At 63.0% G+C, this 23,142-nt stretch overlaps 2 protein-coding genes across 3 annotated transcripts in view; one reads left to right on the forward strand and one right to left on the reverse strand.

Annotated features, from left to right (window-relative positions):
* Window positions 1-1,138: 1,138 nt before the first annotated feature.
* Window positions 1,139-7,423, forward strand: LOC116838542 (intestinal-type alkaline phosphatase-like). Its single transcript, XM_032803840.1, is given in 13 exon segments — window positions 1,139-1,187; window positions 1,602-1,718; window positions 2,229-2,344; window positions 3,013-3,187; window positions 3,537-3,697; window positions 4,251-4,275; window positions 4,278-4,366; window positions 5,238-5,253; window positions 5,256-5,309; window positions 5,472-5,606; window positions 6,106-6,297; window positions 6,800-6,916; window positions 7,182-7,423. Coding segments are annotated over 13 exon segments (1,488 nt in total).
* A 1,913-nt stretch (window positions 7,424-9,336) lies between these two features.
* Window positions 9,337-23,142, reverse strand: part of ECEL1 (endothelin converting enzyme like 1) — a 28,791-nt gene continuing 14,985 nt past the window's right edge. Inside the window, exons 4-17 of one of the 2 annotated variants that reach the window (XM_032803863.2) lie at window positions 22,026-22,118; window positions 21,598-21,722; window positions 18,678-18,900; window positions 18,222-18,320; window positions 17,625-17,699; window positions 16,898-17,001; window positions 15,766-15,824; window positions 14,388-14,439; window positions 13,942-14,009; window positions 13,419-13,543; window positions 12,601-12,666; window positions 12,056-12,151; window positions 11,269-11,345; window positions 9,337-10,456 (exon numbers count right to left, since the gene is read on the reverse strand). In XM_032803863.2, the coding sequence (XP_032659754.1) occupies window positions 10,357-10,456; window positions 11,269-11,345; window positions 12,056-12,151; window positions 12,601-12,666; window positions 13,419-13,543; window positions 13,942-14,009; window positions 14,388-14,439; window positions 15,766-15,824; window positions 16,898-17,001; window positions 17,625-17,699; window positions 18,222-18,320; window positions 18,678-18,900; window positions 21,598-21,722; window positions 22,026-22,118 (1,362 nt within the window). In that variant the 3' untranslated portion in view covers window positions 9,337-10,356. The remainder of the gene's footprint in view (window positions 10,457-11,268; window positions 11,346-12,055; window positions 12,152-12,600; window positions 12,667-13,418; window positions 13,544-13,941; window positions 14,010-14,387; window positions 14,440-15,765; window positions 15,825-16,897; window positions 17,002-17,624; window positions 17,700-18,221; window positions 18,321-18,677; window positions 18,901-21,597; window positions 21,723-22,025; window positions 22,119-23,142) is intronic. The other variant, XM_032803864.2, reaches the window with a different exon arrangement.

Here is a 23,142-nt window from a genome sequence, read left to right on the forward strand (position 1 = left end):
TGGGTTGGTTTCAGTCAGTCTTTAATGCATCCTTCATGCACCCCACCAGCACCATGGTGCTCACACACCCCACCACCAGCCCTGGCACAGCCATTTAACCCTTCACTAGCTGCACACAGCACTGCAAACACAGAGGGAAACTGAGGCACACACAGGCATAAACATACTACCAACCTCCCCCTTCGCCCCAGTGTGAGGGACCCAGCTGGGTCCGGGAGCCAGGCGCCGGGACCGAGCAGTGCAGCCAGGGCTGCTTATGCACCAGCTGGTGGTGTCTAACGGCACCACCTCAGATTTCTTGTAGGGCGCCTGCTCCCAGCTGCTGCCATCCCCACAAGCTCCCCAGACAGCTTAGCCAGGCCCTCCCTTCCAGATGCTGGCTCCTTCCCCCACCTTCCCCCCAGCTCCTGGACACCCTTCTCCCAGCTCCTTAGCTGGGCACCCTGAACAAACTCCCAGACCCTGGGAACTAGGCTGGGCTCTAAGGGCTGAGACGTGCTAAGAGGGAGCCCCCCCGCCAAACCCTCGCATCCCCTGGACCATTTGCCAAGGGCTGGACCGAGCTAAGGTCAAGTCGGCCTGGTCAGATTCCCAGCATTCGATTTGGTGCCAAATCAGGGGCAAAAAGTTAAAATTCCAGCAAGGAAATTCCGCAAAATCCGGCTCCAAGGCCAGCTGTGTTTGGAGCCAGATCAACACTGAATGGTATTGTTGCATTGTGGTGCTTTGCCTCCTGGGAGCTGAAGGTGTGGTGCTTGAGGCCCCAATTCACTCTATGGGCCAGGTACCCTGGGCAGACTACACCCCCCATGATGCACCATGAGGCTCAATCAGTGGGACTCTGCATTGCATTGTGGGAGATGTAGTACTTCCAGGACCCCAGCCCAGGGGACCGGACAGGAGGCTGGATGTGCTAGGGAAATCCAATTAACATTCTATTGAACGGCTTGGAAATTAATACACAGCATCTCAGCTGGGCCAAACCCACCTGGCACCAACAATCAGTGGGAAACAATTTGAAACGGGGGAAAAAATCCAGATTTTCCCGTGCAAAATAATTGCACAAAAATTGCTCTTTCTGTCAACAAATCATCCCAGTGTCCCGCCCAGCCAGAGGGTAGGGGCTCCCCAAGGCATCATGGGTCCTGGGTACCGTGACGGGTCATGGCTGAGCACTCCCCAGCACTGTAAGTGCTGCTGAGTTGGGGTGGTACCATCATGCTCAGGAGCTGTTGTGGCCAGTTTGGCCCCTAAGGCCTCGGCAGCCTCGTCTGGCTGGCCCCTGCCCTGTGGAAATGATGTGCTCCTGGGCCACCCGCCCGGCGGGGGGAGCTGGCTCCTGGGAGAGTGGGGGCTGCTGCTGCATCCTGCAGGGAGGTGCCAGCCACGCCCTGGCTCCAGCTAGGAGGTGCCACGCCTGGCTCCCGCACTGGTTTGCAGCTGTTGCGTGGCTGTGCCCAGCTTGGCATGTGCCCTGATGTAAGGGCCCCATTGTGGGCTGGGCCGTTATCAAAAGCCACAAGTGGTGGATAAAGCTGGCTGCTGCCAGGACTTACCCCCCTCCCCTGTCTCTGTCCCCCCCTCCCTGTGTCTCCCCAAAGTGGAGGAGGAGAACCCCGCGTTCTGGAACCAGCAGGCAGCGGAGGCCATCAAAGCGACCCTCAAACTCCAGCCCATGAATTATCAGGCCAAAAACCTGATCCTCTTCCTTGGGGACGGTGAGTCGAAGGAACATCCCCCGCCCCCACCCACCGGCATCCTCACCAGCTGCCCTGCGGGGGCCAGGGTCTGCCTAGAGGGCACCTCTGGGCTCCTCCCCATCCTTGCTGGCTTGTGCGAACCCAGCTGCCCCTCACCTTGCCCCAGGGGTGCTGGCTCAGAGCTGGAAGCAGCCCCCCCCCCCCCCTCTAACTGGGCTCCCCGGCACCGCCTCCCCCCCAGCCTGCTGCCCCCTAACCGGGCTCCTCTGGCCCCCCCCCCCCCCAGCTGGGCTCCCCTGGCGTGTGGGATAAGGGGCCTGGCTCATGGTTCGGTGCTCTGATGCGGCGCTGATGGCTTGCTGGGGCGGTGGGGAGAGGGGAAGCAGTGTCCTGTGACTGCAGGGGGCTGGGTGGGGGCACATAGGTGGCGCTGGGACCGTCCCGGGGGCTGGGAGGCTACACATGGGGGGAAGGGGAGGCCCATGGTGGTGCCTGGCTCTGATGGGCTCGGTCTCTTTCCCTGCCCAGGAATGGGGGTCCCGACCATAACTGCCACATGGATCCTCAAGGGACAGCTACAGGGGCAGCTGAGCCCTGAGATGCCGCTCGCCATGGATGCCTTCCCCTATGTGGCACTCTCCAAGGTGCTGTCTTCCCCCTTGGGCGCTGCCTGTCACCCCGGAGCTGCTGCCACCATCCCGCCTGGTGCCACCAGGGCCTCGGGCATGGACGCCCCAGCAGGGAGTGATGCAAGGCTCTGCCTTGGGTGCCATGAGCAGTTCCTGCTGGGAGAGACCCCAGGACCCCTGCTGCTCAGTGGGACTGGGGGGGTGCAGCCCCCCAGCCCGGGGCTCCTTCCCCCCCTCACTGGCGAAAGGCTGGGGCAGACCCTGGGGTGAGGGAGGGGAGCGGAGTGGCTGGGAGGGGGATTTCCAAATAAATGCCCGGCTGGAGGGGTGGAGGCTGATTTTTCTGGGCCGCACAATTGTCTCCCTGAAAGGCTGGGGCAGGGAAGGGACAGGAGGCATTGGCAAGAGGGAACTCCTACAGCGGTGGCCCAAGACCCCACAGCTGAGTGGGCCAGAACCCCCATAGCTGGCTGGGCTGGGACCCCACAGCTGGGTGGCCCAGGATCCCCACAGCTGGGTGAGCCGGGACCCCACAGCCAGGTGGGCGGGGAGCACTTTCCCGTACCACATGGCCCGTGGGCCCCCCGAGTGCCTGGGAAGTACTGAGCCCAGGTCTGGGGGTGGGGGTCCCCTCTCCGTCACCTGGAGCCCCTCGTCTAACGGCTGCCCCGTGGGCTTTGCAGACCTACAACGTGGACCGGCAGGTGCCAGACAGCGCGGGCACAGCCACTGCCTACCTGTGCGGGGTGAAGGCCAACTACCAGACCATCGGGGTGAGCGCCGCTGCCAGGCACTCTCAGTGCAACACCACGCTAGGCAACGAGGTCGTGGCCGTGCTGCAGAGACCCCAGCAAGCGGGTAAGGGACCGGGAGCGGGGGGCAGGGAGCCAGTGGGCTCCAGCAGCCTGGGGGATGTGGGGGTGCAGCGCTGGCACTGCTCAGAGGCTGCCGACAGGCCTGTGGGCATGGCACAAATGGCAGGAGGGCTTCCCAGCTCAGCGCCAGCCAGGGACCCCCCAGCTGCGGCAGCAGGGAGAGTCTGTTTGAGTCCTGGCTCCAGTGCCAGGCAGTGGGTTAGCCCACCTGCGACAAGGCTGGCAGATTGGCTGGGTATCTTCAGTGTCCGGCCCCCTCCCCATGTAGCCATGTCTGTAGGGATGGTACAGGAGCGGGCGGTTAATGCTCAGTGTCTGGCTGTCCCTGACAGGGAAGTCGGTGGGGATTGTGACCACGACGCGGGTGCAGCACGCCTCTCCCGCAGGGACCTACGCCCACGTGGTGAACAGGGACTGGTACGCTGACGCCAGCATGCCAGCTGCTGCTGTGCAGGAGAACTGCAAAGACATCGCCTGGCAGCTTGTCCACAATGTCAACTTCACCCTGAGTGGCTGTGCCCCACAGGCATCGCTGGGCAACCGCTGCCCCACACAGCTGCCCCTGCCTCAAATGCCCCCCCCCCCCCCAATGCAGTGTGTGCCTGCCTGGGCCCGGTTCCTGAGGGGAGATGTGGCTGGCGGGTTCCCCACTGCCCCGTGTGCCCGCCATGGGCAGGATGGAGGAGAGGAGACAGCCAGGGAGCCAGGCCAGCTTCTTCCTCCCTGGGCTTGTTCTTGCTGCACTGCCCACTTTCCGCGCAAGGGGCCAGGAACTTCCTGGCCATGGGGCCTGAGCTCCCCTCGGCCCCACAGACCGGTGTCCCCCTTAGGCAGGGGAAGGGCAGGGTGTCTGTAAGCTCCCTCCCCCGCTCGCTACACCCAGCCATCAGCCCCCAGACACCGGTCAGGCCCCATGGGGAACCCCAGATGAGACCCGGGCTGGTGTGGGGCAGGGTAGAGGCCAAGGGGAGCTCAGCCCTCTCAGCCCTCGCCCAGGGTGTAGAGGAGCTGGTGGAATGTGCCGTCTCTGTCCATTTCCTGGCCAGGTGATCCTGGGGGGCGGGCGGAAGTACATGACCCCGAGTACCCCAGCAACACTTCCCAGAATGGGATGCGCAAAGACAACAAGAACCTCATCACCCTCTGGCTGGAGTCTAAGCAGGTGACTGGCGCATTGGGGCCGGGAGGCAGCTGAGGGGCTTGTTGCCTTCATGGGGCTGGGGTTGGTCATCACAGTTCACTCCCCATATTGGACAGCAGTTCAGATCAGTGGAGCTGTGGGCATCTTTCTGGAGGGGGAGGCTGGGACCTTGCTGACAATGCAGGGTCCCCTGGGCACGGGGCTGGTGCGTGCAGACGGGAGGGCTGGGCAGGGTCCCCCAGGCAGGGGGCTGGTGGGTGCAGACAGGAGGGCTGGGCAGGGCCCCCCGGGCGTGGGGCTGGTGGGTGCAGATGGGAGGGCTGGGCAGGGGCCCCCGGGTGCAGGGCTGGCGGGGTCCCCTGGGCGTGGGGCTGGTGGGTGCAGATGTGGGGGCTGGTGGGTGCAGATGGGAGGGCTGGGCGGGGGCCCCGGGAGCGGGGCTGGTGGGTGCGGACGGGAGGGCTGGGCGGGGGCCCCGGGAGCGGGGCTGGTGGGTGCGGACGGGAGGGCTGGGCGGGGGCCCCGGGATCGGGGCTGGTGGGTGCGGACGGGAGGGCTGGGCGGGGGCCCCGGGAGCGGGGCTGGTGGGTGCGGACGGGAGGGCTGGGCGGGGGCCCCGGGATCGGGGCTGGTGGGTGCAGACGGGAGGGCTGGGCAGGGTCCCCCGGGATCGGGGCTGGTGGGTGCAGACGGGAGGGCTGGGCAGGGGTCCCGGGATCGGGGCTGGTGGGTGCAGACGGGAGGGCTGGGCAGGGGCCCCCGGGATCGGGGCTGGTGGGTGCAGACGGGAGGGCTGGGCAGGGGTCTGGCTGGTGACGTGCATGTGCTGGGATGGTGGCACACGCAGCCCTGCCTGGGGACCCATTGACCAGCTCTTGGGTTCGTTCCCTAGGGCGCCAGGTACGTGTGGACCAGACGGCCCTGCTCAGCGCTGCCAGTGACCCGTCCGTGACGCACCTGATGGGTAATGGGCCCCAAATCCTCCCCCTTCATTCCCTCCCCCCAGGGCAGCCTCTGCCCCCTCCTCCGGCTGCTCAGGGTGGCACGTCCGGCTCCCAGCTCCCATGGCCCTTTGCAGCCTGGTTCCCCAGCGCACGCCCCCATCTCATCTCTGTTCCCCCTTCAGGCCTCTTTGAACCTGGCGACCTTAAGTACGAGCTCCTGCGGGACTCGACCCTGGACCCGTCCCTCACCGAGATGACGCAGGCGGCCATCCAGATCCTCAGCAGGAACCCCCGGGGCTTCTACCTCTTTGTGGAAGATAAGTGGGGCTGGGGGCAGGCCGTGGGGTGCAGCTGTTCCAGCCCAGACGGCTGCCCTTGCCTTGGGGGCGCAGAGGGGCCCAGGGCTGGGTGTTCCCTGCGCTCCCCAGCCTGGGCTTGTGGCAGGGGGAGCAGGTGGGAGGGGTGGCCAGGAGCTGCCTGGTGTCCCAGGTTGAGGGGCAGGAGCACTGGGTGACTGTGGCACCTGCCTGGGCCCCCCAGGCCATGGGAGCCCCCTGCAGCCCATCACCGTGTGCTCTGGTCACACAGGAGCCAGAGCCTGCTTGGGGAGCGCAGAGGGAGAGGTCTTGCCGCAGCCTGAGGGGGCCAGAGGACGCCCATCCTCACCCCCACCCCTAGGGGGTGCTGTCCACTGGTGCCTCTTACAGGCTGAATCACCCCAGGGTGATCGTCCAGCAGTGTGGGGGGGAAGCTGCATTCAAGGCCCCCAAGATGCCCCTCCCCCCCGCGGCTAACGCCTGCCTGGTCTCTCTCCATGAGGCAGGATTGACCACGGGCACCACGATGGCATTGCCCAGCGGGCGCTGACGGAAGCCCTGGAGTTCGACCACGCCATCCAGAGGGCGGGCGAGCTGACGAAGGAAGCCGAGACCCTCACTGTGGTGACAGCCGACCACTCGCACGTCTTCAGCTTCGGCGGCTACACGCTGCGTGGCAGCTCCATCTTCAGTACGACCCCTGGGCTGGGGGCTCGACACCAGGACCCCAGGGCTTTGGGCCCACACGTGCCTAGGCCCCTTGGACAGGCTGAGGCTGCTCCTGCTCCCCACTGGGGGCTGCAAGCACCAGAGGCTGCTGCTCACTGCATGATGGGCCATGGGTTCGAGCTCTGCTCGCGGCACAGCTGAGGGCAGGTACCCAGGCAGCTGAGGGATACCTGAGCCCTCTGCCCCACGGAGGCCCTTGGCAGGGCAGAGATTGGGCCTAGGGCTCCCTTGGAACTGGGATGCCCATGTTGCCCCTGCTCAAGGACCTGCAGGACTGTGGAGTGGCAGATCCACCCGCTCCTGTGCCCAGCCCCCTGCTGGCTGCGCTGCCCTTTGGGGGGTATCACCCGACATCCCGGGGACCCCTGTGCTGTCCCGGGAACCTCCCAGGGCATGGTGGCTTAACGCTGCTCCGGAACGCCCCAGCTTGGGCCTTATCTCTCGGTCGGCTCTTCCTCCCCCAGGCTTGGCTCCCAAAGTGGCCTTGGACAGCAAGCCATACACGTCCATCCTCTACGGGAACGGGCCCGGCTACCAGATTACTGCCACGGGCCTGCCCAACATCAACAGCTCCCAGAGCGGTAAGGGGCCACGTCGTGGCGTGGGAGGGGGATGCTGGCAGGGGGTGACTGGGGGGGGGCGCAGGGGTCCCTCCCTGCCAGATTTCATCCCCTGTGCCCAGCATAGAGCTGGCGTTTCCAGCTATGCCCCCGAGACTGCTGCCAGCCGGTGGTGCTGACTGTATAGCACGGGTGGGCATGGGCTCTGCCCAGATACCAGCACACACACCCCGCCCCAGGGAGCAGAAAATGGGGGGGCCTTATGCTCTGTTTGCCCCTCCCCCAGAGGAGAAGGGGTACCTGCAGCAGGCGGCCGTGCCCCTGAGCTCGGAAACGCACGGCGGCGAGGACGTGGCCATCCTGGCCGAGGGGCCCATAGCCCACTTCTTCCACGGGGTACAGGAGCAGACCGACATCGCCCACGTCATGGCCTACGCCGCCTGCCTGGAGCCCTACACGGACTGCCAGCGCCCGAACTCTGCCCACGCCAGCACCAGCCTCCTGCCCCTCCTGCTACTGCTCAACTAGCCCCGCCCCCCCCTGGACTGTAGCGCCCCCCGCAGCCCCATGCTGGCAGTGCTGGGCTGTGCTGGCTGCAGCCACAAGAGGGCGACAGCCCGTCCGCTCCCTGTGGGTGGGGAGGGGTGTCTGTGTGAGGGGCACCAAACCATGGGCAGGGGGAGCGGGCACCCAGCTGAGTTGTGGGGCCCCAGCGCTTGGACACAGCCTGGGGAGTGGGGATTGTCGCCTGCTTGGAACAAAGAGATTCCAGTGACCAAATGGCCTGCGGCTTTCTGAGTGGAAGAAACTGGAGGGGGGGGGGCATACAGGGTGTTGTGGGGGTTGCGTGACTCTAGGAGGTGCTGTGTGTTGGGGACTCTAAGGAGTGCTGTGTGGAGGGCAGACTCCGGAGGCATGTGGTGTGTGTGGGACTCTAGGCTGCTGTGTGGAGGGGGAGATCAGGGGCCTGTGTGTGTGTGTGGCTCAGGGAAGTGCGGTGTGGAGGGGGAGACCCAGGGCCACTGTGTGTGTGTGTGGACGGGATCTAGGGCTGCTGTGTGGAGGGCGGAGGATCAGGGCACTGTGTGGGGGGCGACTCTAAGCGGTGCTGTGTGGCAGGGCGGACTCCAGGTGCACTGTCGTGTGTGTGTGTGGAGGCGACTCTCGGGTCTGTTGGAGGCGGAGCACTCCAGGGGGTGATGACTCTCGGGTAGCGCTGGTGTTCTGCCGGCCGCGGGGGCATGAGGGACTCCAGGCGCTGTGTGTGGGGGTGGCGTGGCCAATGGGCTCTAGGAGGGCCGCTCTTTCTAGGGCGGTGAGGACTCCGGTGTATTGGCATGTGTGTTGGCAGGTGATGGATCGTAGGGGCGCTCTGGGCTGGGTGAGGACTCCAGATGGTAGCTGTGTGGGGTGGGGCATGGATGGACTCTAGTGGGGTGCTTTTGCTGGCGGAGTGAGGCTCCAGGTGACTCTGGCGTATTCGAGCGGCACTGGTGTTCGGGCGGGTATGTGTGGATGAATAGGGGGCACTTCTGGGCTGGAGGGGCCGAAGACAACTCCAGGGTGCTGTGTATTTGGGGGATGGCTGGAATCTAGGGGGCACTTGTTCTGCGGGGGGGTGAGGACTGCAGGTACCTGCGCTTGTTGGTGTGGGGGGGATGGACTCTAGGGGGCACTCTTTCTGCAGGGGTGAGGTAGTGCAGGTACTGCGGTGTGGTTGTGGGGGGATGATCTAGGGCACTCTGTGCTGGGGTGTGGCCTCCAGGACTGAACACTCTCACAGATTGGGGTGTGTGGGGGGGTGTGAGGTGATGACTAGGTGGCACTCTGTGCTGGGGCGGGGGAGCGACTCCAGGGGCTGTGTAATTGGGGGAATGGATGGACTCCGGGGCACTCTTTCTGGGGGGCGCGGCGGTAGGACTCCAGGTGCTGTGTGTGGGGGGATGGTGATGGCTCTAGGGCGCTCTGTTCTGGGGGCTGTGAGGGGACTAAGGTGGTCTGGGGGTGTTATCGAAGCACTTGCAGGTTGGGTTGAGTGGATGGACTAGGGGGCAATCTGTGCTGGGGGAGTTGAGACACTCCAGGGGGCTGTGTGGGGGTGGGGGATGGATGGACTCTAGGGGGCGCTCTGTGCTGGGGGGGTGAGGGACTCCAGGGGTGACTCTGGGGGGTATACTCCAGAAGGCACTGGGTGTGTTGGGAGGGATACACCAGAAGCTGGTGTGTGTAAGCGCCCCCCCCCGCCCCCCCGGCCAGCGCAGCAGTGGGACTGTGTGCGGCTGAAGCGGCGCCCCCCCACCCCTCAGAGCTGCCCTGCACCGAGCCACCCACACGTACAGCGCCGGCTTTACTGAGCACACCGAGCAGCGACACACACAGCGATATTCTGTACAAGTGGCACCGCGCCTGTGGGCGACCCGCTCCCCCTCCTGGCTGTGGCAGCCAGGGCAGCGCTGGGGCCTCCTGGGCTCAGGCAGCTCTGCCTGACAACCCAACGGCACCTCCTTGTGCTGCCGGGCGGCACTGCACTGGGGCAAGCTCCGAACTGCTGCAGGGGCGGGGGGAGTCAATGCCCGGGAGTGCTGGTGGCAGGGGGTGGTGCCAGTTTTGCCCGCAGCCCAGCCACTGCCACCCATGCCGCAGCCGTTTGCATGGCGCTGGGGGGCACTGGCAGCTGGCGCTGTTCAGGGGGATTTCTCACGCACCTGTCCCCCTGGAACCTCCCAGCCCAGCCCTACAACTTCCCTGTAGCCTGAGCACATAGGGGCCTTTGCGCTGGCAGGTTGCTTCCCTACGGGCTTTGGCTCAGGCCTCTGTGCCCAGCTCTGAGCATGGCACGGCACTGGGCCCACCTTGCCCTGACTGGGAGCTGTAGGGCTGGGTGAACAAGGCGTGGGCTGCAGCCACCACGTTCTGCCCTGGGACGGGCACCATTTGCTTCCAAACATGGGATCTTCCACCGCTTTGAGATATAGCCCCACAGTAGCTTTTGGCCCCTCCATGCCAGCAGCATTGGGGCCTATCCCCTGCCTCCCCCAGGTCTGGTCCCTCCTGCTGCCCCTCGACAGTTTTGGGGATCCCCCTCCCCCCAGCTGCGCCGCTGGCAGGGCTCACTGGGCCAGCTCCTGGCTCGCTGATGGGAGCCAGAGGAGGGGAGCTGGCTCCAAGGCTCAGGGTGGGGGTGGAGGCAGGACACACCCAGCTGGAAGTGGATCCAGTCTGTAGTTTCCCTGCTGTCTGTCACATCGGCCCCCCAAGGAACTGGCCAGAGGAGCCTTCGCCACCTCGTCTGCAGCTCTGTCTGGCATCTGTCCCTGCGAGCCCCGGCCCCGCACAGAGGCTCTCCCTGCAGACTCGCTGGCGGGCAGGCGGATGGCAGAAAGAAGCAGCAGGATCAGACGGACGGCTTGGCACACGCAAGACAAAGGGCAGAGAGAGGCATGGCCGCGAGGCGCCGGCGCTCACCACACGGAGCACTTGTGAGCTGGGTTCATCGGTGAGTTCTTGGGGCAGTGGAAGACTCGGCCAAACTCCTCAAACTGGGAGACGCTGCCCAGCACCCTGGGGAATGGAGAGAGGGCTCAGGAAAGGGGGGCTGGCAGCCCGACAAGGGCAGCGCTGCACCTGGCACAGCAATGCAGTTACCTCTGAAGCGAGAGGAGGTAGTGGTTAGCGGCACTGTCCTGTAGTCGGGGCATGATCCCACTGCCCACTGGGGAGTGGGCAGTGCCAGGGTTAATCCCCTGCCCTGGCATACGGACAGTGGGGAGGGGCCACTGGCTCTGCCTGGGCTGGTGCCCATGGAGGCACAGCCTCTGGGGCGCCAACCTAGGGCACACTCAGGTCCATGGCCCAGTGATAGCCCTTGTGCTGCCCCCTGCTGGCCTGGCCTGTGCTCCAGCTGGGGACCCCACTCCAAGCCCGTGGCCTTGGCTCAGCCGTCTTGGGTGCCCTCACCCTGACCTGCCGCAGCCGCTTCCTGCCCCACAACCGCGTGGGCTCAGCCCCAGGGCAGGAGCAGTCAGGCTGGCCCGAGAGACCCCAGAACATACGCCCCTCCGCACCCAGTCCGCCCAGTGCAATGACGGGTTTAACACTATCTCGTCCTCACTGGGGCAGGGCACCCACTGCCTTCCCTCCTGCCTGCCTGGGCCCACTGGCCCCAGGCCTGTGCTCCCTGCGTCCCCTGCTGGCTGGCTGCTCTGACCACATGCTCAGGACAATTCGAGCCCCAGGTGGAGCTGGGCCCTGCCCCGAGGAACTCCCAGCCAAACCTACATGCAGAGGCTGGGGGTCCCGAGGCAGAGGGCAGAGCGGAGGGACTCGCCACACCTCCTAGTGGCCACACCCAGCAGGTGCAGCAGCCCAGGTACCTGTAGTGCTCCGGGGCGTGTTTGTCAGTCAGCACCTGCAGATAGATGGACTGTGAGCGCCTCTTGATACACCAGTTCTGCAGATGGGAGAGAAGCCACAGTGAGCACCACAGCTGGGGGGAGCTGGGGCAGGCAGAGGGGAGACTGGCAGGGGCCAAGTCAGCGAGGCAGCCAGGGCCTTTCAGCTGTCCCAGGACAAGGGTCTCCCAGCAGGATCTGCGGGACAGGGAAAGGCCAGAGCGGAGCAGGCGGAGGTAAAACAAGTTGGGTGGGTCCCAGCCTTGCCCCGGGGGAGCAGGTGCAGGGTGCTGAGCCAGCCGGTGTCTGGGCTTTAATGGGATATGCCCTAAAGCTGCATCTCAGATGCCCCAGTCCAGCTGGGCACCCCTGGCAGCCCAGAGCTGGCAGCGAACACCTCGCAGACCCCCCGTCTCTGAGCACGCTGGCCAGATGGGGGCGCTAGCAGAGCCCAGGGAACTCCCTGCAACTAGGCTTGGGAACACCACCGCTTCCACCGTCACTCAGGGCAGGGAGATGCTTCCTGGCATCCCTGCTCCCCATTCGCCCCCGTTCCCCACCCCATCCCGCAGCCCCTGAGGCAGAGGGAGAGGCATGAGCATTGTCCCCATCTAACCCCCCCACTCCCCCTGTGTCATTTCTGCTCAGGAGAGACCCAGGGCTGGGGTGCCAGGGGGTGAGGAGCCCAGGGTTGGCAGGGCTGAGGCAGCGTGGCGGTGGTTCGGGGCCCCTCGCCGGGCACTACCACCCCCTAGTGGCGAGGCGTTACCTGGGCAAAGGCGATGAAGAAGAGCTGGTCGTGGGTGTATTTCAGGCGGTGCAGGGGGTGTTCCGGCCCGTGCTCCCGCACCCACTTCTGATAGGCCTGCAAAACACAGGCAAACGTAGTGCGGGGGGCTTCCCACCCCTGGCTGCCCCCTCTCTGTCCCAGGCGCCTCAGGCTGGGCCCAGCAGCCGTGCAAATCTGGCTGGGGGTGGCAGGAGGGTCACGGCCTCTCCCAGCTAAGGCAGAGGCACAGATGGTGCCCATGGGGCGCTGTGCTCTGCTCCCGAGCCCAGGCGTGGGTGGATGCAGAGTCCCCTAGAGTAACACCAGCAAAGCCTCCTCCCAGTCAGCTGCTGCCCCACAGATCCCCTCCCCCAGCCGTACTCCTGTCGCTGCCTTGCAGGTCTCTCCCCACCACTGCCCTGCAGATACCGCCCCCCCCAATTCTCCGGTCGCTTCCCTGCAGGTCCCTCCCCCCAAGGCCATTCTCCATGACCCGGGATGGGGGGCAGAGGGGCCAGGGGTGCTGGGCGCCCTCCATCACTTACATAGTAGGCCAGTTTGAGCCCCCCCATGTCGGCGATGTTCTCCCCCAGTGTGTGCTTCCCATTCACCTGTGGAGAGAGGAGCAGGGGCTCACACAGCCCTGGTTGAGTGCACCCCCAGCCCTCCAACACACCACCTCAAACTGGGGCCATCCCAGCCCCTGCCCCACCAACCTGGCTCCCAGGCTCAGCCCCTGCCCTCACCAGCCCATCTCTCCGGGACGCCAGCCTGAGGGGATCAGCCCCTGGGCGCCGGCTGACGGCGGGGGCGCTTGGGGGGCTGCATCGCCGGGAGCCAGCACCTTCCCCCTCGTGACGTAGATACTATGGGTGGCATAGAGAGAAAGATGAACTGCTCCTTCCAATCACTGCAACTGCAGCGGAGCTCAGAGAGCCACAACCCAGAGCCCTGCTCTCTCCCCGCACCCCGCCCGGCTCTGTGCTGCGGTCTGTGCCTCAGTATCCTGGTCAGAGCAGAGCCCTTATGAACCTATGTGCTGGGGGGGAGCAATCTGGGGCAAGCCCCAGACCCAGGTAAATGTCCCCCAGCAGCGAGGGGCACCCCAGACCCAGGCCAGCCCCACTCCCCAGCAGCAAGGGGCACGCCGGGCGCAGGTCAGCCTGCCACGTTAGCAGGCCCCACCCAGAGGCCAGGCCATTCCTCCCCTCCCTGGCAGTGAGGGGCGCCCCAGGCTCAGGCCGGCCCCGCTCCCCTGGCAGCGAGGGGTGCCCCAGGCCCAGGCTGGCCCCGCTCCCCTGGCAGCGAGGGGTGCCCCAGGCCGGCCCCGCTCCCCTGGCAGCGAGGAGCGCCCCGGGCTCACCCGCTGGTTGTAGACGGTGAAGTTGTCGTACAGGTTGACGATGCACTGGGCCTTCTTCAGGAACTTGCTGTAGGAGGCCTCTGTCCACCAGTGCACCAGGTTCCCGTGCCGATCGTACTGGCCCCCTGCGGGCACACGGTGCAGGTGGAAGGGGCTCATGGGGCAGAGCTGGGATTGGAACCCAGGAGTCCTGGCTCCCTGTCCCCCACTGTAACCACCCCTCCTCAGCTGGTTCTGCCCCCCAGTGACAGAGGGCCACGTAGGGAGCTGTTTGCCAGGCCCTGGCAGTGAGTGCGCTGTCGGCTGAGGGCCAGACACCGTTTCTGGACCAGCCAGAGGGAGGCGCTGTTCCAGAGGCTGCCCAGGGCTCAGCCCATGTGGCTGCCACCTGGCCCTTTGCATCTCCTTCACCCCCGAGCCCCGTCCCCAACCCCAGCGAACAGGCGCCATGCCTCAGGGCGGGCACTCGTGGGTCCCAGCTCTGGCCCAGAGCAGCAGAAACCATGTGGGGGAGGAGGCTCACCCCAGTCATCGTAGCCGTGGGTCAGCTCGTGCCCAATGATGGTGCCAATTCCACCGTAGTTCAGGGACCTTTTGGCAGGAGGAGACAAGACACGGCCCCATCAGCAATGGGGGGTGGGGTCTAAGTGGGCGCGCGCACACCCACTTGTCAGCAGTGAATGGGCAGAGGGCAAGTGAGAGGCTGCCTCGAGCCCACAGCAGGGCACTGAGTTGGGTGTCTGTGGCCCGAGAGGTGGTTCTGGCTGGGCCCAACCCAGCGGGGGCAGTTCTGAGCTACCCCCAGGGTTTGGTCCCCGAGAGCCCTGCTTGCTGCTTCGCCCCAGGGCTGGCATCCTCCACAGGCACAAGGGCTGCTCCCTGGATTCCCCCACCCATCCCCTGCCCCCCTGGCGCTGACGGGGGGGGGGGGTCAGAGTGGTGGGCGGTGCTGCAGGGCCCTGTACTCACTGCGGGAACTCAGGGTCGTACAGCGTGGGCTGCAGGATCCCAGCAGGGAACACTGTGGGAAGAGGAGGGAGTGTTATAGGGAGGGGGCTGTGACGAACTGGGAATGTTCTTAATGTTTTCTCTGAATACTGTGTTGGTGCCTCAGTGTCCCCTATGCAGTATCTAGGTGGTGGAATAAGGGTGTGTGATTGCTGCAGAGGAAGGGGCCCGTGCACCTAAATGCCTGGCACTCTGTCTCCTAACAACAGATGGCCTGGGCCCCTTCTCTGCAAAGGTGCCAGCTGAAGGTGTTGGAGACAAAGAGATCAGGTGACCTCCTGGCACGGGAAAGGGGCTGAGCAGAGGAGGGGCTGGAGGGGGTTGTTAGTCTGGAGTTGGCTGGGGACGAGGAGTGAAGTGCAGATGTGGGGGTCTGGCTCACTGCCCCCCAGAATGGGCCCGGCCAAGGGGTCTGGTTCGCTGTACCTACAAGCTCTGTTTTAGACCCTGTTCCTGTCATCGAATAAACCTCTGTGTTACTGGCTGGCTGAGAGTCACATCTGACTGCAAAGTGAGGGTGCAAGACCCAGTGGCTTTCCCAGGACCTCGCCTGGGCACACTCGCTGTGGGAAGCGCACGGAGGGGCAGAGGATGCTGAATGCTCCAAGGTCAGACCCAGGAGGTGAAGCCGTGTGAGCTTCTTGCCCTGCAGACAGTCTGTTCTAAGGGAGAGGAGGCTCCCCAAAGTCCTGCCTGGCTTGGTGGGGAGCAGTTCCAGAGCATCGCCCGGAGACTCCGTGACAGGGGCACTTCCCACTGCCCTCTCACCCAAGTCAGGGGCCCCCCACCCACTGCCCTCTCCCCCCGAGCAAGGCCGGATCACAGCGAGGGGACCCCGCCTCGGCCAGGCACACAGGGCTCCTACTGAGACCCAACCTCACCCACCAGCTCTGGACAAATACATCATGGCGTGGGTCAGCCCCCAGCTCCCTGAGCCAGCCGTGCTCTATCCTGCCCCTCCCCAGCTGTCCCGATGCCCCCCATGCCTGACCCACAGCCCCCTGCTATCCTGGCCCTGCCTCCACCTCTGCCGATGCCCCCCAATCCTGACCCACAGCCTCCTCCTATCCTGGCTCTGCCCCTGTCCCTGCCCCCTCCTTCCCAGCTCTGCTGATGCCCCCCAATCCTGACCCATAGCCCTCTGCTATCCTGGCCGTGCCCCCACCTCTGCCAATTTCCCTCCATTTCAACCCGCAGCCTCCCCCATTACTGTTTCAGTCCCAGTCACACCCTATCTTGGCTGATGTACCACCCCCTGGCCCTCGCCAGTCTGGGTGCCCCCCCAGTGACCCAGAGCAGACGTGTTCAGAAGCCCGGGGAATGCCGGATGCGGCCGCACCCATCTGGTTCTTGTTGGGCAAGTAGTAGGCATTCAGGGCCTGGGGGGGCAGCAACCACCTGCAAAGAGACAGCCGAGAAACCGAGGTCAGCACCCGGATGGTGAGGGCCAGTTGCCCCACCAACTCCCCCAGCCCCAGCCCCAGGGGAGTCTCTGCTCATGTAGAGTGGCGTGGGGGAAACTGGGAGAGGACAGAGTGCCGGGTGGGGCAGCCTCTGACGTCTAATACCTACAGGATGGTACCAGGCTAGTCTCTAGCCTGGCCTCCCTCCCCCCTGGGCACAGGCCCCCGTGCTCAAAGGGGCCAGGCTGGCCAGTCCAGGTTGGTGACTGGGACAGCTGTGGGGGCCACATGCTGCTGGATCTGGGCAGGGTCACCACCCCCTTGATCAGCCAGCCTGACAGAAAGGCTCAGCCCCTGTGCCCCAACATCAGCCCAGACGCCCCTGCAGACGCCAGGGCTTCGCTCACCCTCCAGGTGGCAGGTGGGCACAAGCGGTGAGGCATTTGCCTGTCTGTGCACACTGACCACTAGAGGCCGCCACACCCCTGGGGAAATGCCTTGGCTGAGGTGGGGCCCCTTGATTTCCAGGGAGAGGAGCAATGTAGGGGGCTGGACCCCAGAGCCCCAGCAGCAACCTCTGTTGAGACAAGGGGGCTCCTGGCCACGCGGAGCAGAGCCTCCTGCAGCAGCCAGCGTAGTGCACACCATTGTCTTTCACCAAGCTCGCTGAGCGGGGCTTGAACCGGCGCTGGCAGCTAGGGGCTGGCTACGCTCGGAGCACGTGCCAGAGCCCAGACGGCACCCACAGGTTGTGGGTCCCTCCTGTCATAGAGGGATCCCTAAAGACCCCCGGCCGACTCTGCTCTCACCCCCTGGAGGGACAGCTCAGTAGTTTGAGCATTGGCCTGCTAAACCCAGGGTTGTGAGCTCAATCTTTGAGGGGGCCACTTAGGGATCTGGGGGAAAAATCAGTACTTGGTCCTGCCTAGTGAAGGCAAAGGGCTGGACTTGATGATCTTTCAAGGTCCCTTCCAGTACTAGGAGATAGCATATCTCCATTAATAATTCTGCCCCTGCCCCATCCCCGCTGGAGAGGCCAAGCACAGGCCTGGGGCGATGGATACCTACGCAGACTTGTCCACCTCCTGCCGGATCTTCTTCACTGACAGCTTGATGCTGAACTTGATGCTGTTGAGGATGTTCTTGAAATACGTCTTCTCGTGGACTTCGAACTGCGGCGGGGACACAGCCCAGGTCAGGTGGGGAAGGGCATGGGGCTTCTCCCTGGGACTCCCCTTCTTAGCCAGCCCTCCTACCCCAAGAGGGGACCAGCAGCCAGAGCTGGGATGTCCTGTCCCTCCCAGCCCCTGCACTCGCTGTAGCCCCGAGGCTCCCTGGTCTGCATGCAGGCTCATCCCCATCCTCCAGGCATAGCCCTAGGATGGATGGAGGGTCCCGTACCACACTGAGCATGTGCAAGAGTGTCTCCCTCTGGTGGCGGCGCCTGAGAGCGCACCCTGCCAACAGAGCGTGTGCCCCTGCATGCCCATGTGATGGTAGCCATGTAAGTGCTGTTGTGGGGGTGGGGCTAGCGTGAGGGTGGAGGTGGCTCAGCCAGAGCCAGGGGAATGGGGAGCAAAGGACTTTGGGAGGGTCCTGAGCCTCATGATCTGCTGATCACTCCCCCTAGCAAGACACTTGCCACAGGCTGACAGAGCAGCAGCTCCTGCTGGCCAGGGGGGCCAGGGGCCACTGGCTAGAGCAGGAGAAAGGGAGGGGCACTGCTAGATCTCTCCCAGCCTGGGTGTGAAGATGGTCCCTCTAGGGGTGCAGCGCGGGCCCCTCGCACACTCGCCTCGTACTCCTTATCGATGGCATCTGGTTTCAGCAGGAAGTCCGGGTACCCGATCATCACCATCATGTACTGGAGCTGCAAGGAGGGCACATGCCCTGGTCCGAGCCTGCCCTGATCTCATGGGGCTGACGGGCTTGTGTCTGAGCACAGCGCCGCCCCCTGCTGGATGCAACAATAGACTGCAGCGCTGCTGCTCTAGCTCTCTGGGCAGAGGCCCGTGTGCTGGAAGGGGCAGGCGGTGAGTCCCAGCCCCAGTTCTGCATGGAGGCACTGGCCTGTGGCTGCAGCAGCCGGATGGCAGCACTGTCTGTGTGGCTGTGGCTGGCCAGGTCTGGGCAGGTGGCTCACCCTGTGGACGGGCCCAGCCAGCCCCAAGCAGGGCTCCACTCTGCGTGGGTGCAGGGCCCTTATGGGTTGGCCGCCAGGCAGCACAGTTTCCCTCTCCTGGCTGGAGAATCCCATATGCCCAACTTTGGGACTGGTGAGGCAGCCTGTGGCCCATGCAGTTCAGAGCCCCCCTCGCCATCTGAGCTCCAGCTCCCCTGGGAGTGCCCCAAGCCCTGGATGTTGCGATTGGCTGGTCCCTTGGTGCCTCACCTTGGCTCGAGCCGCGCGTTTGGTCTCTTCGTCCATCCAGTCGAGCTCGTCCAGCCGCTGATCCAGGGTGTGCTTGATGTCCTCCACCAGCTGCTGCACCTGTTTGGCACAACCGCGCCCAGGTCACAGCCTTAGCAGGGTTCCTCATAGCACACACCCAGGACACTGAGCCTAGGGTGGGTACGAACCTCCCCTACACAGCCGCTTCCTCCATCACTGCCACGCCCACAAAGGCTTAAGCCACGCCCACAAAGGCTTAAGCCACGCCTAGTGGTTGCTGGGTAACAGGGCCGGGCCCTGAGCATGCCGCCAACCACTGGGCATTAGGCCTGAAGATGCACCGCTCCTGTCTTGTGTTTCACTGGCTCAGGGTGTGGTCACTGGTGGGATTCCCTGCCTCCCCCAAGTCCGGATGGATCTGGGGGTGGTTCCCAGCCCACTCCCCACTGTGCCTACCTTGGCCTTGCTGGAGGAGGAGAAATACTCCTCCACGAAGAGGGCCCCCAAGGCCATGCCGAAGTGCTTGTTGGCCTGGCTCAGGCACATCTTGTCCAGCTCCAGCTGCTTCTCGGTGCCCTCCATCTCCCTGGAGAGCTCATGGATGGCGTCGCGGAAGGGCGTGGAGAGGTGCTCGCTCAGCACCACCACAATGCGCCACAGCATGTAGTTGTGAAGGATCCTGGGAGGGGGAAAGACGGGGACCGGCCAGGAGGGAGAGCATGTTTTATACCCCCCGGGGCCTGAGCCTCTCCCTCCTCTGCCTCAGGGGCTGCGGGATGGGGTGGGGAGCAGGGGGGCGAATGGGGAGCAGGGATGCCAGGAAGCATCTCCCTGCCTTGAGTGACGGTGGAAGAGGCGACATTCCCAAACCCTAGTTGCAAGGAGTTCCCTGGGCTCTGCTAGCGCCCCTGGCTGGCCGGCGTGCTCGGAGACAGGGGTGTCACGTTATTGACTTGAACTGGGACCGTATAGAACATGGTTGCAACCAAGGTCCTGTAGTGGCACCAAATAAAGGGGTCTTAGACACCTCATCTGACAAGGTTATAGTTGGCTGGTAATGATTATGCTGTCTGTATGTGTGTATCATTTTTGTAGCTGAAGTTCTAAATATTGTCTCTATACTGTCTCTATTTCAAACTTCTGCTACGCTTCTGGGTGACACCCCAGACAAGCTGGTGTCAGCTCTGCCTAGCCTGCTGGATGGCCCATTAAGGACCATTAATTGACCCATTGAGGGAAGGCAGATACGCCTTAACTCAGCAAAGTATGCAGGGACTTGTCCATGTGACTCAAGACTCCATTTTGCTATAATTTTCCACAGTAAGAACAAAGAGGTTCTTACACCTGGAAAAGCCTACATAAGGCGGAGGCCTCATCTCCATTTTGTCTTCAATCCTGCTTCTACCTCTGGAGGAACCTTGCTACAAACTGAAGCTCTGAACAAAGGACTGAATGACCCATCCCAGCTGGGGATGTTCCAGAGACTTGATTTGAACCTGCAGTTTACTCCATCACTGCTACAAGCCTGAACTAAGAACTTTGCCATCACTGTATGTAATTGATTCCATTTACCAATTCTAGTCTCTCATCTCTATCTTTTCCTTTGATGCAAACTTAGATTTAGATTCTAAGGGTTGGCAACACGGTGATTGTGGGTAAGATCCGATTGTGAACCCACCGATCTTGGAATCACTCGTGAGGTCCCCTGTCCCATTACGCGGCGCTTGCTCTCTAATCAATGATATTGTAACGCCATTAGAGTGCGCTCCCATGTAACTCCTAGCTCCCCTACTATCATATATTTTGACCCACCATGTACACGCCCGCATCTGGGACATTAACAGACGGTATGTACTATATGCTAATCCATAACCAAATACCAGCGTCCCCCCATACTCTGTATGTTGCCCCCGATGACTAATGACTGACATGCCAAACTCTGCGTATCATCCTTATTTAAATATTCTCTAATAAACATATTGACCTGGGTCTGGGGCTTGGTCCTTTGGGATCAAGAGAACCTTTTTCCTTTTACTGGGGTGTTGGTTTTCACAACCATTCATCCCCAGGACGGGTGGGACTGGTGGTGATACTGGGAGACTGGAGTGTCTAAGAGAATTGCTTGTGTGACTTGTGTTTAGCCAGTGGAGTGAGACCAAAGTTTGGTTTGCCTTGGTGTGCAAAGGAACTCCAGCCTGGGGCTGTGACTGCCCTTATTTAAGCAATTTGTCCTGAATTGGCTCTCTCAGTTGGGTCCCGCCAGAATGAGCATTGTTACAGGGGGTCTGCGAGGTGTTTGCTGCCAGCTCTGGGGTACCAGGGGTGCCCAGCCGGATTGGGGTGTCTGCGATGCAGCTTTAGGGAATATCCCATTAAAGCCCAGACGCTGGCTGGCTCAGTGCCCTGCACCCGCACGCAGCTGAATTGCCTGTGTAATGAATTGGTTTAGCCGGGTGATTTGTAATGCATTTGATTAGCTCTGAAATGCTATTTTCCACTCAGTGTGCGCGTGGCAGGGAGCGGTGATCCCTGGGGGGTGCAGGAGGGAGCTGGCGGAGGGGGGTCCCTCTGAGTGGCCACGGGGTGTTTGTGTGTGCTGAGAGGGATCCCGGGGCATGTGCACGGCTTGTAGCCGGGTACGCCTGGGAGGGGAGGGATCCCTCTGTGCATGGAGGGAGCCTACAGTACAAAGGGCACTGCATGCTGCGGGGGTGGGGTGCTTGCCTGTGGCCATGCTGGAGGGGAGAGCCCAGGCATGGTGGGGGGAGGGCAGGAGGAGCTCGCCATGCTGGGGGGATGGGGAAGTGCAGCTCTGTGAGCATGGCAGGGGTGGTGGGTTGCATGTGGTGGTCTCCTGCGCCCCAGCAGACAGCTGCAGCAGCCCATTGGCATTCAGGAGGCAGCCGAGTCCGGGCAGATCAAAGGCCATTAGTGAGATGTCCTGTGTGTTTCGAGAGGGCCCCTGGCCCAGGGAGCTGATCAAAGGCAGGAGACGCAGGAGATTCAGCTGAGGAGAAGCCGCGCCCACAAATCCTCACTGCAGAAAACCCTGGCCAGGCCCTTTCGGCCCTGAGCCAGGCCCGTTAAGGTCTCATCGTCCCCATCACCTTGCCAGAAAGCCTGAGCAGGAGACGGGGCTTCTGCTGGGATCTGCCCCCTGCCACCTACTGCCAGGCTCCAATCACACCTGTGTGCCTGAGTGAGGGCCCGGAGGGGCCCCCACACTCTGACCCCAGGGCATGAACAGCATGTCCCAGAGCCCCACTTTCCCCACAGAGCCCTGCTACCCAGCCGTGTGTCTGGAGCAGGAAGGAGCATGAGGCGTCTGGTAGAGCCCTGCACTCTTGCAGTGCCCGCCGAGCCCGCTGGCCGGTACCTGCTGGGTGTGCTGCGTATGAGCTCCGACACCTTCTGCATGTAGTCAGTGGCCAGCAGCACCACCTCCTCCTCCTCGGAGAAGTTATCGTGGAAGATCCGATCCAGCAGGCGCTTCCACTTGAGCTGGGGGGTGGGGGAGAGGGCACTATGACCAGAGGGGCCTCCCCTTCTCCAGAGCCCCCCGCACTCTGCAGCTGGCCCAGGCACACAGGCAGTGATTCAGCCTGGGCTTGCCTCACCGCAGTGACCTAACAAGGCCCATGTTTGAGTGCCCCTCTGCAGTCTCCAAACTGGTGCGGATTGCACTGCCCTCCAGAATGGGCTTGGGGGCCAGCCCCCCTCAGGGGAGGAGAAGAGCCAGGAGGGCATTTATCTGGGCACCTCAGCTGGGCTGTCCCTCCCCCAGCGCCCCAGCAGGGTACTCACAGTGGGGGTGATGCGCTGCAGCTCCCCCAGTGTCACCTTGTTGTACATGGTGCTGATGTCCCTGCGCAGGTCGTCGTACTCGGAGACCGTGATCTGGGTGGGACAGATGCATCAGGGTCACGCTTTGTCTGAGCCTCCAGGCTGGGGGTGCCACGGGGCCAGCCACGGGCAGGAGTCTAGGGCTAAGCATTCCCTCTCGTGGGTCTCACTGCTCCCCTGACCCTGGAAGGCCTGGGGCCCCTCACTCATTCCCCAGCCATGTGATGGTGGGAGGTGGATGCCACCCTGGTGCGCTCACTGCGGCTCCCCACTGTCCTGCAGGGTCCCTTCTCCCTGCACCCTGCGGAGGGTGCAACCCAGTCAGACTTTGCTGCCTTTTGATCTCCCTTCTGCAGCTCGGTGTCCCCTCAGTGCAGGAGGCTAACGGGCCCCTGGAGGAGGAGGACCCTCAGACGAGCTGTTCCCAGCCCCGGGGCAGTGGCAGGGTGTGGGTGTCATGTTATTGATATAAACTGGGACCATATAGAACATGGGTTGCAACCAAGGTCCTGTAGTGGCACCAAATCCTATGTAAAGGGGGTCATATAAGGTGTCTAAGACCAGGTTACGGGTTACTGGTTATGATTATGCTGTCTGTGATTACAATACAGTGATGAGCAAAGTTCTTAGTTCAGCGCTTTGTAGCAGTATGGAGTAAACTGCAGGTCAAATCAAGTCATCTGGACATCCCAGCTGGGATGGAATCATTCCAGTCTTGTGCAGAGCTTCGTTTAAATGTGAGCAAGTCCCTCCAGAGTTGTAGTAGAAGCACGGATTAAGACAATGTTTGAAGAAATAGAATCTCAGAGGCCTTCGCCTCTAATAATAGGCGTTGTATTTCTTCAGTAGTCTTGCCATTGGAATTTAAACACCTCCTCTCACATGTCAAGGACATGACTCAACCACCCTCTCTCCTTTACCTCCTGTGATTTCTTACCGTGTGGAAGTATACAGCCAAGTCTCCGCACGCAATTCAGTCTGCAGTTACGGAAGATGCCGTTCACTCTGTTCTGGAACACGGCACATTCCTGACTGAGAAGTTCATTCACAGCTCTCTCTCCGATTTCGTCTCTCTTTT

Source organism: Chelonoidis abingdonii, chromosome 8 (genome assembly GCF_003597395.2).
Source record: "Chelonoidis abingdonii isolate Lonesome George chromosome 8, CheloAbing_2.0, whole genome shotgun sequence".
In the NCBI taxonomy this organism is placed as follows: Eukaryota; Metazoa; Chordata; order Testudines; family Testudinidae; genus Chelonoidis; species Chelonoidis abingdonii.